This window comes from Thunnus albacares, chromosome 2, assembly GCF_914725855.1.
Source record: "Thunnus albacares chromosome 2, fThuAlb1.1, whole genome shotgun sequence".
NCBI lineage: Eukaryota > Metazoa > Chordata > Actinopteri > Scombriformes > Scombridae > Thunnus > Thunnus albacares.
The window spans coordinates 31,964,210-31,980,328 of NC_058107.1; the positions used below are offsets into that span (position 1 = coordinate 31,964,210).

Sequence of the window (16,119 nt, forward strand, 5' to 3'; positions counted from 1 at the left end):
TTCATGTGTGATGATGTTAGTCCCCACAGTAGCCATTTCATTGTAGTGAGACCATTTTTTGAAACTTGACCTCACTGTATAAAATGACCTATTGTGACCTCTGGGATAATCACAGCCTCACACATAACCAAAAGGTAGAGACCTAGCGCATTTAGAGGATGAAAAATGCAATTCTTACAGAAATCGCTGAACGTCAAAAAATTGCTGCACCAACTTATGAGACATAATTGAGCATGGGAATGATCATCATATACTTCCATCATAATGTTCTTAGCCCTTATACACTCTAAACCTTCAAATTTTGAATAGGCACCTAACCAGAACACAATGTTTATAACAGCTTTATGACTTGACACATAGTGCTGAGCTGCATCTCAAATTAATCTTCATGTTCCCAGCTTTCAGATGATGTATACCACATCTATGTGGCATATACTGATGCTATCTCCCCCTAAAGACCCACTGCAATAGCCAGAAGGTGAGATAACACTGGCATTAAAAAAAATAAATAAAAGAAAAGAAATAGAGAGAATGAATGTTTAATGTCAGAGAAAAAAACAGGAAAAGAGTAAAGATTGATTACATAAGAAAGGGGAATGTAATTCATGATTAAAGAAATGAAATATTTATTTCAGTTAAAAAGAATTTGTGTTCCACTTGGCTGACATTCAAGAGCCATCTTTATCTTTTGCAATGTGTTCAGTCACCAGATTCTTTTGGTACTAATGCAATAACTCTTCTGATCTAAACCACCATGTACTAAGAGAGAATAAAAGTGAAAAACACATGATTTTTAAATAGCATAGAACTCTCTAATTACCTAAGAAATATAACCATTTGTGACAGTTACTTGAGAAAACAAACATGCTCGCAGCAAATCGCTGGATCTCAATCTCCTCTGCAGGAATTCTGATCTTTGGCATCAAAAACAGTGTAGGTTGATCCACATGAGTCTGTTTTCAACAGCAGTGATTAAAAAGGTGGAGGGAATGAAAGTAATGTGATTAAAGACAAGCAGCTCTTTGTAAATGTGTGCCAAACTGGTAGAGAAGACACACAGAAGCACGGAGTCTCCCTAACCAAACAGTCCATCACACATCTATCCAGGCATAACTGGACCGGGACAGTGTCATACCCACATGTGAACAAATCATCCAAATATATCCACAAACAGGTAGATGCACATAATCACTCACATCAAAAAGCCTGTCAAAACAAGCTGAAAAGCCAAAGGGGAAACTTATGATCGCGCGTACAAAAAACGCACACATGCATACTCACACACAGAGGCAGTGATTGACAGCTCGCATTAAAGTAGGGGCAGGCCCAGGCATGGCAGGAGGAGGGGTGACGAGAGGCAATTAGAGGCATTTTTTAGATGATAATAGCTGTGTACAAGCCATACAGTCTATAAAAGCTATTCATAGCAGGCGAGCAGATGAGCATAGCAATGAAAGTGGCTGGTCCGTGTGCCCATGATATAGCCCCCGGGGGCATGGAAGGGCAGAGACAGAAAGAGAAAAAGGAGTTGCAGTCTCTTACTCTGGCATGTAGGGATGTCGCAGTATCTCCAGTAGATCCCGTCTTCATGATCTGCAATGTAGCACCACGGCTGAACATCCCCGTCAGGATTCCTGCAGAGATACGGGCCAAAATGTTAAGACCATGTACACACAAAGTTGTTTAAAGCTGAAAAACAGCTTTTTCTCTCCTTTTTGGCATCTCTTTTTTTTTTTCTCTCACAAAATTGAGCTTTTGAAAACCTCCTTCCAAACCAGCGAAATGCAACAACACCAGCCTTGCATTTTTGTGTCAAATTGGAAAAATATGACATGTATCTGCTCAGACACTGTCAACTTTCTATTGTCTCTAACCCACTCTGTGATTTTCTCATTTTCTCAATTTCATATCCAATTTAACTGAACACACAACACAGTTGTATTCATGTTTATGTCAGATGTCTTCACATATCATAAAATAGTGTAGCTTGATGTTTGAATGCAGCAGCTCAGAAAACTGCTGTTTTCCTGGTTAACAAGAAGCATTTAGAAGCTGTAATCAAATCACTCTTTTTTGCTCGTTCAGCTGCAGCAACACAAACAGTTTAAAAAAATGTAAACGATAACAACAAACGTATGAAAACTGCTGTATTTCAAGGGGACAAAACAGAGTAAACAGGTTGTGTTTTTCCTACTCCTTACCAGATGTTGGTTGTGATGCACATTTTTGTTTTTGTTTTTTGGCCAACCAAAACATAATCAGGATGATATTTAGCAATGTTTCAAATGTTTGGTGGTTTAAGTGTGGACAGAGATCTTGGAATGAAAAAACTTGTGAGGATGCACATTATTTCCCCACACAAACTGCATTTGCAGATTGTGGTTGTAGTTTAAGAGGTGCGTCGGGCAGGTGTTGAAGGTTAAAAAGAAAGGAAAGGAAGGGAAGAAAGAATGATAGGAGGGACATGAGGGCAAAAAACAACAAGACAATGACAGGCTATCAACTGAAAACCCTGCTGCAGAAGGCTGAATGCTCAATAGTGTTTCCGAGGGGGAGATTATCTTGGCTGTGTCAATCATCCCCAGTAGCACCCCTTGGCGCTTGTTGGTTTAGCCTTTTCCTCGGCACTCTGGAGGCTTGACCATGCATGTCAGTTAAGGGCCAGGCCAATGGGTCTTGATGGGTGGAGATGGTTAGAGGTCGGGGAGGGGTGGAGGGGGAGGCTCTTTGTTCTGGGTCAGACACAGACCTGAAAAAGGGATGGGTGATGGGGCAAAGCTTTTGTCTGAGTCCGCAGCTTCTTTTGAACCTCATCAAGGCACTTTTAACCCATCATAATAAGGCTGACAGGCCCCTCGGTGCTTTTGCTTTTCAGTTTCACTTACAAAAGCAATGAGAAGCAGGATTTAACATAGAAATACCTAAAAGCGTTGTGCAGGCTCCATATCTCCAGGGTAATAATGCAACCTTGTTAATCATGACCCTTTTAATAGCAGATAAATGAAATCAAATGCAGCGGGAGCTCCTCTTAGTGCTGTTTCAGCTCTTTAAGCTCTATTTCAGGATTACTGTGACTGTAAAAATACACACCCCGTCAACTAAAAAAGCCTTCTAAGATGACATAGCTATTTTTTTCAACCCTGACTGTAATCGCCAGAGACCTTTTCTCTTCTTTTTTGACACACCTCATTGTAGCATCTCGAAAAAGCCCCGCGGCGCTGCACTATCCCATTTCGCCTTTTGTGAACAAAGTTGTGAAGGGCGTTTCCATTTCTTTTCTTCTCCTATCAAAAACAGTATCCTGAGTTTCCTCCTCTCTTTTCACACTCAGAATGAGGTACTGACAAAGATGTCGTTGTAAAGACTTTTTTGGGTTGAACTCAAATTTAAGTGCCTTAAAGCTTTTCACTCTCATTATGTGGCAATCAGTTATCCCTCTCTCTTGCACCCTGACAGCAACAGAAATGTGTGAAGAAAGAACTCATCTAGTCACATTGTTATCTAATATTTATTCTAGCATCCTGCCATCAAAACAACCCTGACTTTCTCTTGTGACCCCGAACCTGAAATATTCTCATGTTCACAGCAAACCAGCCTTGTTTTCCAGTAAATTTCAGCACCGTATCATGAGCCCATATCTGTTTGTTGCTCCACCCAGATCAGAGGCAGACACCTGTTTGTTTAGCCTGAGGCTTCTGCTGAAATGGCTGAAAAGAGAAAAAACTGGGTCCAACCATCAAAACATTGGATTATATACCCTTTCTCTATTTCTTTCTCCCCTTCTCTCTTTCATGCCTGTCAACGGGTAATAGCTCTATTTGAAATAAGACTCCCAAGGCCTCATCTATAGCCACTTATGTAATTTACTGCACTTTCTTAATCACCCCCTAAGGAGGCAGACATGAATTACAACCATCAGCGTTAAAAGAAAAAAAAAACATCCTCTGTAGACCACCCATCCCATGTCTGACCCACCGGCATCTTTGATCAGTAAATGATGTGGTGTACCCCTTTTGTGTTTACTCTCCCCCACTGGTCCCCAAATAGCACTTCATGCTTCTCTTTCTCACACAAACACCTGTACACAGCCTTTTAGCAGAAGCATGGGAACATCATCCGCAAGGATAAGGTGAACAGGCCAGCCCACATGACAGAGAAACATAATCAATCCTGCCCCGAGGTACCTGTGTATCTCTGTGTGTGTGTGTGTGTGTGTGTGAGGGGAGGAAGGGTAGAACAGAGTTTGGAAAGCAGACAGCCTCAGATTAGCCGAGGTGCCACAGTGCAGATAAGGGCAGACCTCATGGACGGAAATCCATTCATTTAACCCGGCAGCACAGAGACAGACTTTGGTCTTTGTGGAGGCACTCTGATAAAAGTTACTGCCAGTGTGTATATGTGTGTGTGTGTGTCTTTAGGGGTTTTTTTTGGTGGGGGAGGCAAGGGGGGGGGGGGCTGCATTTATATCCATATGCGTCAGAGATGGTCTGCTTGGCTCTGAGTATAGAAGAGCTTTATGAAAAACTCCTATACCCAGAGGTACATCACAGAAGATGTTTGGACACTTAATTGTCACAATTACGCTGATTGACTCATTTTGCTCGGAGTAAGCCACACACTTCGGTACAGAGCCAATTATAGCCACATTGGATTTGCCTCACAGGGCTCTCCGGCCTGCACTGAGTGGCTCACATCTGAACGCCGAGAAAAACAGCTGTTCTTGGCTGGCTGCTGTTCAAAAGGTTTTCTTTAATAACCATTTTCCACATACCTTAATCAGAAAATTTATGATCATCTTTAAAATGCCTGGCACTGTGAACCTGCACATAAAAATCTCTAAATAATTTACATCAAACTATGTGTGCAAATGCTGGAAATAACATCCTTCTTGTGTGCAGAGCTGAAGTCTTTTATTCATGAGCTTAAACTTAACTGCCTGATTCTACACTGCCTTTGTTTAGTAAAACTGGTAGATGTGTAAAAAAAAAAAAAAAAAAAAAAAAGATGAAAGCTAAACGAGCCTCATTTTGAAGAATGGTAAAGTGGGAGAAATGTTGATTGGAAAGTGGTAGTGAGAAGCTTGTCTGGGTTGGGATTTGAGGTCAACAGCAGATCAGAGTCTGGCAATTTACTGCCTGAGAGAAGAGTCTTTAATTGACTTGGATGATTTAGCATGCAAACTGCTGCCTGCTGCTGCACTGCATGAATGCATGTATTGAAGGAGAGGGCTTGTTGGTCATGAGCTGATATGTATAGTCTACTGTCTATTGTTGTTCTCTCATGGTCTACTTGCGCTAAATACAAGGTTGGGATGTTCTTGTGTCATGTGTGCTGGTGAACAAACCACCGTGTTCCTTGACGAATCTTTTAAGAGTCTATTCACCCAAATTACAAAAGAACAATTTCTCACTTACCTTTAGCGGTACCTAGATATATATATATATATATATATATATATATATATAGATAGATAGATAGATAGATAGATAGATATATAGATATATAGATATGTGTCTCAGAGAGTTTTGTTCTTTTTTTTTGTTTGTTTGTTTCTGGAAAGAGATAATGTGATTTTTTAATCGTAATTTTTCAACTTTTGGTAGACACAAACAAAATTCTGATCGCCTCTATTGAATTGGGGTGGGGACGGAAACCTCTGTAATATCTCAAAACCTGGGCAAATAAAAGAAAAACTATCTGCATGGTTCAAAGATGTATGTTTGCTTGTAATTTGGGGGAAGTGACCTATGAAAGACAGATGTCCAAACATTTAAATGACACATTTCATTGTATGAAATTGGTTCCTACTCGCATTCTGAGATTATTATAATGTTGATGGCTGATGCTTTAGTGCCACACAGTACATCTTCTCATGGGACACTTCTATTAACTTCTTCAATTTAACAAAGCAGTGCACTGGGACCATAATGTAGTCATACAAATGGTGGACAACTTGGCTGCAGTTTGCCTGACCTCAGATTTGCACCTGATATCATGGAGATTCAATTACAATCAACTTGGGGAGCATTATTCACTCTGGCATTTCCATTATCTCATCTATGTAAGGGAAAAGCATTAGAAGCCATAGTGGACACTCATAAATTCTACAGTACACACACACACCTGCATATAAATAGCCAGGAAATGGCTGGCAAAGCTATTCAACCACCCACTGAACCGTCGTGCACCTCACACCCTCATACTAATACGCTAGGGGCAGATTGGAAGGAACAATAAATGAATTATAAATCGAGACTTCGATTTGTGTGTGAATGTCAAGAAGTACTCCGGAAAGGTCATAGAAGTACTTAGGAAATGAAGAAAGTGTCTTGTTTAAGTGTAAAAGTGCAGAATGACTGCAGAGTTACAACTAAACTCAATACCAGACTTAGGAGTAAATCATTTACTTGTACTTCATGATACGAAATGAATTCTGGATTGAACCGCACTCATGATAAGTAATGTGATATTCACTATTGAAATGAGTCTCCCTAATTCTCAGCTTAGACACGAGAGCTCTTGTCCTTTTCCTGAGGTTTTGTGCTCCTTTTTTGCAGGGGAATAATGTGACATTTCCCCTCTTCACAGTTTCTCCCTGTTTTCACTGGAGTATTTTATAGCAGGCTATAAAGATGAAATGTGGGTGCTCTAAGGGCTCTTTCTATTGGCAGAAATATGTGTCACTAGAAACTGAATTTGAATCATTTATACGAATAGTATAATTTAAAAGTGAATTTATTAGTTTGGAACTGAATTCCAATAAACTTGAAGCTGAATGTCATATCATGAAATTGAATTCAGTTTCTCATATGTTTATACAAACATGCTGAAAACTGGTGGCGTTCAGCTCGGAGTATCATGTCCAGAGAACTGAAGGGGATTTTTGCGCAATTTCAAAAATGAACTAGATCCATTTACGATATGATAGTATTAACAGAAGCCCACTTACGCCAAAATGTTACTATGGTGACAGATCAGGCACAAAACTCAAATAAAGCAATTTTTCTCCAAAACGGCAAGACAAAAAACTACAGTTTTTACATAGAACAGAGAAAATTCTTGAGTCTTTCGAAATATATCTAGCTCCCATTGGTCGTTGATATCATTGAGAGAAAATAATCGTCACAGTACGTGAAAAGGAGTTCTGCGAATCTGAACTCGATTGCTCTTCCTCAACAACCGGATGTGTGTCTCAGACAACTGAAACTGAATTGCAAGAACAGAATTTAAATTGTGAGAACTGAATGTGGTAGTATATAGAGAGTTGAATTTCCAGTGAGGATCAAATACAGCTTCAGAGCAACTGAATTCAGTTTCATAATACTACATACAGTTTCAAGTTTATTGGAATTCAGTTCCAAACAAATAAATTCAATTTCAAATTATGTTATTCAGATTCAGTTTTTCAATGAAATTATTCAAGTTACACAATACAAATTCAAATTATGTGATTCAAATTCAGTTTTTTAATGCAACTATTCAAGTTGAGCAATTCAAATTCTCCGGCACCACTCTGGTGCCCTCTCGAATAAATCATGGGGGAAATGCTGCGATGGGACGAGAACTGAGTTTGTAATCCTCTACCTCAACATTTGATATGTGCTTAGAGCCGTGTGTTACTTAAACACCCAACTTTGCATTATCCACCTGTGCCCTGCCCTCTGCTCTCAACTCATAAAACCACAATTAGCTCCAGGGTCAGACATGCCAAAACTGCCCTGGCTCTCCTTTTTTAACCCTCCCCTTCTCGCTTTCATTTTGCTATCTCCCCCTTTGGTCTAAGAATTACCACCTATTGTGGAGTTCTAGCCAGAAACCTACACAAAAGCCTCAGGTGAGGAGATTTCAAAGCGTTTGAAGGTTAAAGGGGGCAAAAGAAATATTGGAAACAGAATTTGAATTGCAAGACACACTTCATGTAAATAAGGAGATTTGCAAATCAAATTAAGCAACGACATCCAAGACAGTTCCCCACATGGCTGGAAAAATCCATGTCACGAGCCAACACTGTGATCAAGCAAATCAAACATCACAAATGAGCATTTCTCTGTGGTAGGATAACCCTCTCCTTTACTGGCACATACATGTTCCCAACATGTGCACACAAACACACACATACACACACACACACACACATACACACGCACACACACACACGTGTGGGTGGATGCATGTACAAATACTTGACCCTGTGCAGACATGCCATAAATGCCATCCCTCATCTTTTCACAATGAAGTGGCCACTTTGGTCCCCATTGCACTGCTGATGACTGACTCTTTACAAGGAGGGTGTCTGAGAGAGACTGGGAATATTTGTAGCTACAGTCCTAAGTGACAGAAATCCCTCTGTCAGGAAGAAACAAAGCTGTGAGCTGTCAGTGAGTTGGAAAAGCTGCTAACTGCATAGGTGGCCAAAAAAACAGCCAAATCCATACAAAGAAGATGTCCATTTTGCATTGCTTGTTGGACATAATACACTCCTAATGTGCAGGGAAAGCCTTCCTCCATCCTCTGCCTGTATCCTACTCATAAATCTTCCGAATTCCCATCCAGTTCAAGTAAAAACAAATCCATCCAGCAGCACTTCAAAGCATTGCTGTGTTATGAGTTTACAACCATGACTTAGAGAAATGTTTCAGAGGCTTTGGGCCAAGGAGGAGGGGGTGTTCTGTTTCTTATGGCTGGTGATCTGGGCCAAGCCACTGTTCTGGACGTCTCGGTGAATTTGAACTGACTCACGAAAAGAGTGCAGCACCCTACAAATATACACGTTTGACAGTCATGCATACAACGTTGACAGTTGTACTCGGAGTGTGACTGACGGATATAAAGGGTTTTCAAGACACTCAAAGCCACCGTGTCCCTTCACATTCCAGGGATGATGGAGATTTGCTTGCACAAACTCTTCAAGCGTGCTCGCGTCCTTGTGATGACAGAGCTAAACGTTATGTTTTGGTACCACCAATAAAATATTCAGAGGTGAATGTCTGAGCGGGTACCCTGCTCTCAAACCCAAATGACAGCGACCTGGTTCTGAATTATTCTGAAAATCAAATGCCTTATTTACATCCGTATCAGTCAGTCTCAGACAGATGAATTTTGAAGGTAACACACGCAGCATTTTTGACATCAGTTACATAAATTATAATTATCATAAGCAAACAAGATAACTGCAGGAATACACTGTGAGCCACTGCTTAGGATTCTGTGGTAAATTTGCTGGATTTTCAGCATGACAAGAGATTGCTTTACAATGTGAGACAAGAGAAACACCTTGTTATTCTCCCAGTGCAGACAGAGCTAAAGCTTACTTGAAATTCTGGGTAGCGAAATGAGTGAAAACTTCTTACAGAAAAATGTCTCACTGACTTGCCCCATGGCTGCAGCCACTGTGAAAGAAATGAACCTAGAGCAGCAGCACGCATGGTAATAATTTCAAAAAACACAGGTGCTATCAACACACAAACTGTATGAGACAGGAACCTGCAGAGCGGTCTCATTTGCTTTTTGACCCACTTTACAGTATGTCGCAGTACACCAGTATCTACAACTGCAGTACACCATTGCATTACAAAACCTTTAATCAGCCCTAGATTTAACCATAGACTGTCTAAAAAGATGGACGTAGCAGGCTGTGACATCACCCATTGGTTTACATTTGAGCCGATTTGAAGCCCACAGTTGCAGCTTATGGTCAGCGCCATCTCTTTGTTTGGAGCCAGAACCTTCCAAATAAGAAGTACAGGGTGTCACATTAACACGCTCTGGAAACACACCCTGCTAAGTCGGACTGAAGCGAATGCTAGCTTACTGGGAACAACTGAGCAGGTGCACACTTGGGCTAACGTTAGCTACATTAGCTAACAGGGCAGGTATCATAATCCTGGCCGACATCAAAGTTACTACAAGTCTTCAAATCTTATTAATGGAGAAATTATTTCCAAAATGACCACCAACACACTCATGAAAGGGCCTGTGTGATTGAGACCAATGACGTGAGACAATGACTCGTTGAAAAAAAATATTGACTCAGTATTTCTATAGACAAATTGATGCTTTTTGAATGGATGTCAGTTGGAGCAAGAGATTTTTTTGTAGTCAGCATCTAGTGGCCGTTGGTGGTATTGCACTTTCTCATTGGCCTCAGCCTCAAGCAGTGGTAGTCCCTCTTAGATTTATCCTATAGATAATGTGTTTGTCCTATTGCCAAACACTGCATTCAAATATTTTCAAAGTCAGGAAATTCACAGGACATAAGCAGCATTAAGAAGAACTGCAAAAAAGATAGAAAACATTACATAAAAGCCTAAACTCTCAATAAAATAATTTTTTTCAGTTTAGTTTTTAAGGCAGCAACAGTATCAGCTGACCCCTCCTCAAACAATCACAATCATATTATTTGAAATAAAAACTTGAACATTAAGGTAACAGTTGATTTGATGACTTCTTGTATCACCATTATCAAAAAGTAAATCTTTTTTGCAGGTATTACAATCAGTAAACTGCCAGATAAAGAAAAAACCCACACCTGCAGTAGTTGTGGCTGCCCAAACCGCCTTCTCCGTTGGGGTATTTGAGTGTGTTGTAAGGGTGCTGGAAGGTCTCATTCCAGAAGAGGCAAGGTTTACCACCATGCAGGCTAGTCTGGTTCTGGAAGCCTCTGTAGTCCTCCCCGTTGGCAGTGTAACACTCTGGAAGGAGAGAAATAAAAGGGAGAAAGTGAGAGAAATGAAACAAAATCAAAATCTGGTGTCTGTAATAAGGGATTAGACATATATTAAGATAGAAATCAAAAGCTTGGAAAGAGCTTTTATGCAGGCATGTAAAAGGCAACCACATATGTGATCTGCTTTATTCCGAATCTGGGTTCAGTGAAATGCTCTCTTGCTATTAAAATGTTTTAACGTATTTGGAATGATCATAGACAATAACTCTGGAATAACTGTAGACTTTGGCCAGGTTCTGGCCAAACGTGTTAAAGCAAGATCAATCACAGTATTGTTTCAATTAATGTTGACGCACAGGCACAGAACCCCCCCTGACCCCCCCACGGATATACAGAAAAAGCAAACATGGCTTGAATTTCCAGGAAGTGTATGACAACCATATGGCTGAGTCAGGAAGAGAGAGTGAGAAAGAGAGAGAGCTGAGTTCCCAAGGCAAAACCATGGCTGGTGATAGACTTTTCTTCCCTGAGAGAGAAAATTCAAATAAACAATAGCTGATGGGAGTGTGATGGGCCGTCACCGCTCATCGCACTGAGCCTCAGGGGGGCTCCTGTTAAGAGAGTTTTAGCTACAACTGAATTCCTCTTTTGATTGCATTACGATGGAAAATATTGATTTATTATGTGACTGTTATGATTACTTGTACTGCAGGTGCTCACAATTGCTACATCTGTTGACAGAGCAGAATACCCCTTCAGTGTAACCAACGAGGACGAAAACAGGCTTTTCACTCTGCATTATGCAAAGAGTAGACGCAAAAGATGCCACACGGGCAACGATCTGAAGATGAAGTTTCGCAATATATACATTTTCTTTTCTTAAAATATGTAACACTTTCTAGTGTTAACTTTAACGTCTGCTTTTCAAAATGTCAAGCAAGAGCACGCGGAACTATTACAGCAATTTCACATCATGCCTGTCAATCAAACATTAACAGGAAAAAAACAATACTGGCTTGTTTGGCTCGTCTCCATGGGGTCTTGTTGCTATGTACGTGGTTAGCCAATGACCGGCCCCTTTCATCAAGTCAAGCTGTCTGGGCTGAGTATGAGCTAATGCATTGCAATATGACAGTCATTATACCCCTTGGTGAGCCAGCTGTGCTCCGAGGCTCTTTTTCATTCTCTTTCGAGTCCAAGGTTTCCCAACTTCCTCTCTCTCTCCCTCTCTCTTGAGTCCAAAGTTTCCCAACTTCCTCTCTCTCTCTATCTCTCGTATCTTATTGTCTGTTCTCCTTGCTCCCTTTCTCCTCTCTCCTCTGCTGCTTTTGCCATCTCTGTCATCCCCTTTCAACTCACATACAGACAAAAATTTCTTGGGGGATTACAAAGCTGTTCAGCCTCACAGCTCTGTAATGCAACTTCTGTAGTGTGTTGCCAGGTCCATCCTTAGATGGCAACCTCTACATGTCATTTCACAGGTCTAGAGGAGCTGGGCAGAATCAGTTATTACAGTTAAAAGCCCAAAAAGAGTTCTTTTCTAATATGCGAGAGATCAATAAACTCACAAATCAAATTTCTGTGAGTCAATTACGTTAGAGGAAAGTGAATGAATATAGAATTGTGGAGCCTAACGAGAAACAAATGTTGCAAAAGTTTCATGAGTTTAGCAATTAGCTTCTCATACTTTCTACCAAGTTTTTGCCATATTTATAGCTGTTAGTTTGCACGCATACATGCATTCCAGCCACTTGTATCCACCACAAAAGTAGAGCTATCACTTTATTTAGTAAATCAGAGGCCCTGGCCATCCTCAGTGTGTCAGCCAAAGTTGCTTTTAATTAAAGTTGTTTCGGCTGTGTTGTTCAGTCAAGCTTATCAGCCATCCATCGTCTGGCTGACAGGAGTTCAACAGCAGCAAAGAGCTGCAGGGTGTCAGGTTCCTACAATTATAATGCCACTCTATTGTCTGTAAATGGCTCCCCTCTCTCTTAGCAAATTAATACTGCCTTGGCATGCAAGGATATCAACCACCGGATCGTAAATCCACCTGACAGTGGCTCAGGCAGAACATAACTTCATAAAATAAGAAAAACAGCTTAATTGGTGTTACAACAGGGGTCACGCTCTTGCCACCCTGACACGAAGGAGCGAATGAGAGGGGTGGAGGAAACAAGTTATCGTCGGGCTGACACTCAGAGGACAGATGAGGTGTGTTAAATAACACAGTAATAACACACTTGGCAGGTCTCATTAGCTGCGTGTGATCACCATGGAGTGCTTTAACTGCAGAAGATTTTGGAGATGTGGAAGCAATTTTGGTTCTGATACCAACATAGCTCAAGACTGATGTTTTTTTTCTTTTTTTTTTAATCTTACTTTTTGGGCATTTTTGTCTTTATTGGATAGTGGGCAGTGAAGAGGCAGACAGGAAACAGGAGGAGAGCGAGAAGGGTATGACATACTACAGAGGTCTCTGGCTAGAATCGAACTGAATTATGTGGCATGTGCAGAAACCATTCGGCTACCAGAGCGCTCCGTTCAAGACTGATGTTATTTGGATATGCACAGTACATTATGATATATATAGCTTTGAAAAGATGATGAATTTTTATTGTATTTACATTCTTTTCTTGATGCCGGCAGCCACGGCAACAGAAAGAAAGAGAAGGAAACACTGCTATTGAGAGTTTGGCAATTGCACAAGCACAATCATGAGTCACTGCTCCCCAAAAGCAATCATGACTGTTATTGCCCCAGTCAGGGAGGATAACATCGGGCAGGCACAGGGCAACCAACTGCATCCCAAATGAGCTCACGTCCTTCAAATATCTTCTCCTTGAAAAGAGCGGGTATTAAAATGACTGAACTTGGCTGTGTGCAGCGTTGATCAATGCACTGTATCAAAAAGAAAGGGCCAAATGACTTTGTAAATGTCTCCTATCCTCCTTCAGGAAACTTTACTCTGGAGTTTTAGGATGAAGCAGAGCTTGTCTGCACATGGTCCGATTGGAACGAGCTGCTGCTGGCAATCATCCCGCCCTGCTGCAGCCAAGTTAGCTTTCCAGGATGAGATGGTAAATATGTCAGCGTTTTGCCACCGGGAGGGAGACGGTGGAGTGTTCCATGTGGTTTCAAGGCACCATTTGCTTGTGGTGGGAATGGGAAGTAGCAGATCTGCAAGGACTCAGAGATAAGTGAGGCCATCGTAAAGATGAATGGACCATTTAAGAGCCCTGCGGACGGCCACACATCTATCAAGCTGAAAAGAAAAGGACAATTTTAAGTTGGAGTAGTGTGGATACGAGCATTTTATCCTTGTCCTAGAGGAAATGAAGAGCTCATCTGCTGATTGGACCATCACCACTTCAGGCCCACTCCCCTCTGAACACGCCCAGCCCCCACCTCACCACTCTTTCCTTGTCACCAAGCAACTGTTGCGCTCTCGTCACATGGGCCTGGGCTTTCTTGTGGTTTCATCATAGACCGTGATGGGAAACAGAACCACCACCGCATGAAAGACGCAGAGAAGGGGGGTGGGGATGGGGGATCCTATAAAATATATGCAGATCTACAAATAGAGAAAGTCCGGGAAAGGAAAGAGGAGGACTCGCCCTTGACCAAGCCTTGCGCTCACAGAACACTGCACCACCCCGGCAACAAGAGAGAGAGAAAAAAAGAAAAACAGCGGATCGCTGAGAAAGAACTAATCGCCCTGTTATTATATTTGTTGGGATTTGTGGCTAATGACTTCCACATTGCAACTTCAAATGCACTTGATGCTCCAAGAAAAGAGGGGGGAGTGAGAAAAAGAAAGGAGTACGGGGATTTGGTCATGTGATCTCAAGAACACAAACAAACAAGCTTACAAACAAATGGTTTCTGTGAAATGCGTTGCCAGGTCACACAAGAGCACTTATTTGTTGTGTTTGCTACGAGGGATGAAAAGCAGCGATAATTACAGACGACTGCTTCCTCACAGAGGGCTGACATAAAGAGCTTCCTTCCATCTTTATTATATGCTTGGAGCTCTGGGGACAGCAAAACAGGCTTACTGCATGAGCAATATTTCCACTATAATAAAATTACACAAAATGAGCGTATGAGAGAAACATGGATGTACAGTATTGTACACAAAAAGTTAATTTGTAGAGGCACCGCCACCACCAAAAACTGGAAGCTGCACACTGAGCACATACGAAGTTTCCTTTCCTTCCAAAGTCAACAAACTAAGATGACAGAAATGGCAGATTATTAATACACAATCTGTTATAATATATTTCCCCTCCACAGTATCCTGGTAGCCATTACTGTTGTGGTGCTCATTAATGTCAGTATAGTAAGAACAGAGGCCAGGGCCAGGCCAAACCAGGCCAGATGTAGCGGGTTACAGAGTTCTTTTCTGGGGGGACACAGCTGGCTGCAACACAAGTCTGGTTCCCCTTTTCCCCAACAGCATCCATTTCCATTTTGCAAACCACACCAGACTTCAGAGGATTGCAGGAGGATAGTCACAGATTCAGTGAGGCTCTTATAATGAAGTTGGATCTTGCTGAGGAGAAGTCAGTGATTTCTCAGAGGGGGGGACTCAGCGGTTAATGGACCACACCTCGCCTCTTTGCTTCTCTGATCTCGCCTCTCCTGTAAAGAGTTTTTTTTTTTTTTTCAAAGCGCACTCATGGGAGAGGGTCAATGAAAGTGCAAAAGAAAAGCAATGGTGCCTCCCATGTGATGAGAACAGATGCCTCTAACCAGTTAATTCTTCGGTCAATGACTTTCCAATGGGATTTTACAGTCCTCCTTTTCATTTCATGCTTTTGTCATAGGTTGTAGCCCCAGATAACCAGGCCATAAACCAAGACCTCATTCAGGCTCAAAATAGCCTCCACCACCACCATTCTTCCTGCAAAAACTCTTTGCTGCACCACCTCTCCAGTTCACAACCACAGTAGCCACAGACCCACAGGACTCCTTGCCAAAGTTGCTGGGTAGCACCTATAAAACATGGCCCCATCTCGTTCTAGTACGGCCCCTATTATTTAGCTCTGTAATGGAAAGAGTCTAATCTGCTGGAGCCACTGGTGGGCTAAACGCTCTGCCAAAAAAACCCTCTGTTTGAAGTTCCTTGTCGCAAAAATGGCAAGCTTAAAAAGGTTTTTTCTGCTCTCTGGCCCTAAATTTAAGTGTTATGTCTCCAGTGATTTTGAAAATTCAATCAGCAAAAACACGGCGGCAGATAAAACATCCACCTTTGCAGAATTTCCCATAGTGCCTGGGATGGTATCTGACAAAAAACAGCACAGATGGATCAAGGGTAGTTTGGCTCTGTGAGTGGACAAGGATGGAATAAGGTGGGACAATTTTGAGCTTTGCTTGGCAAACGTTCAGGCAGTGACTGATGGGCTGCAGACTCTGACAATGACGTAAAGGACATTCAGGGACTTGCTGAAACC

The 16,119-nt window shown here is 41.6% G+C and overlaps 1 protein-coding gene across 2 annotated transcripts in view; it reads right to left on the minus strand.

The window, feature by feature from the left end:
• kremen1 (kringle containing transmembrane protein 1) overlaps positions 1-16,119 on the minus strand; it is a 60,784-nt gene that overhangs the window by 26,701 nt on the left and 17,964 nt on the right. For both annotated transcript variants that reach the window (XM_044330662.1, XM_044330652.1), the window contains exons 2-3: positions 10,529-10,691; positions 1,543-1,634 (exon numbers count right to left, since the gene is read on the minus strand). In XM_044330662.1, the coding sequence (XP_044186597.1) occupies positions 1,543-1,634; positions 10,529-10,691 (255 nt within the window). The remainder of the gene's footprint in view (positions 1-1,542; positions 1,635-10,528; positions 10,692-16,119) is intronic.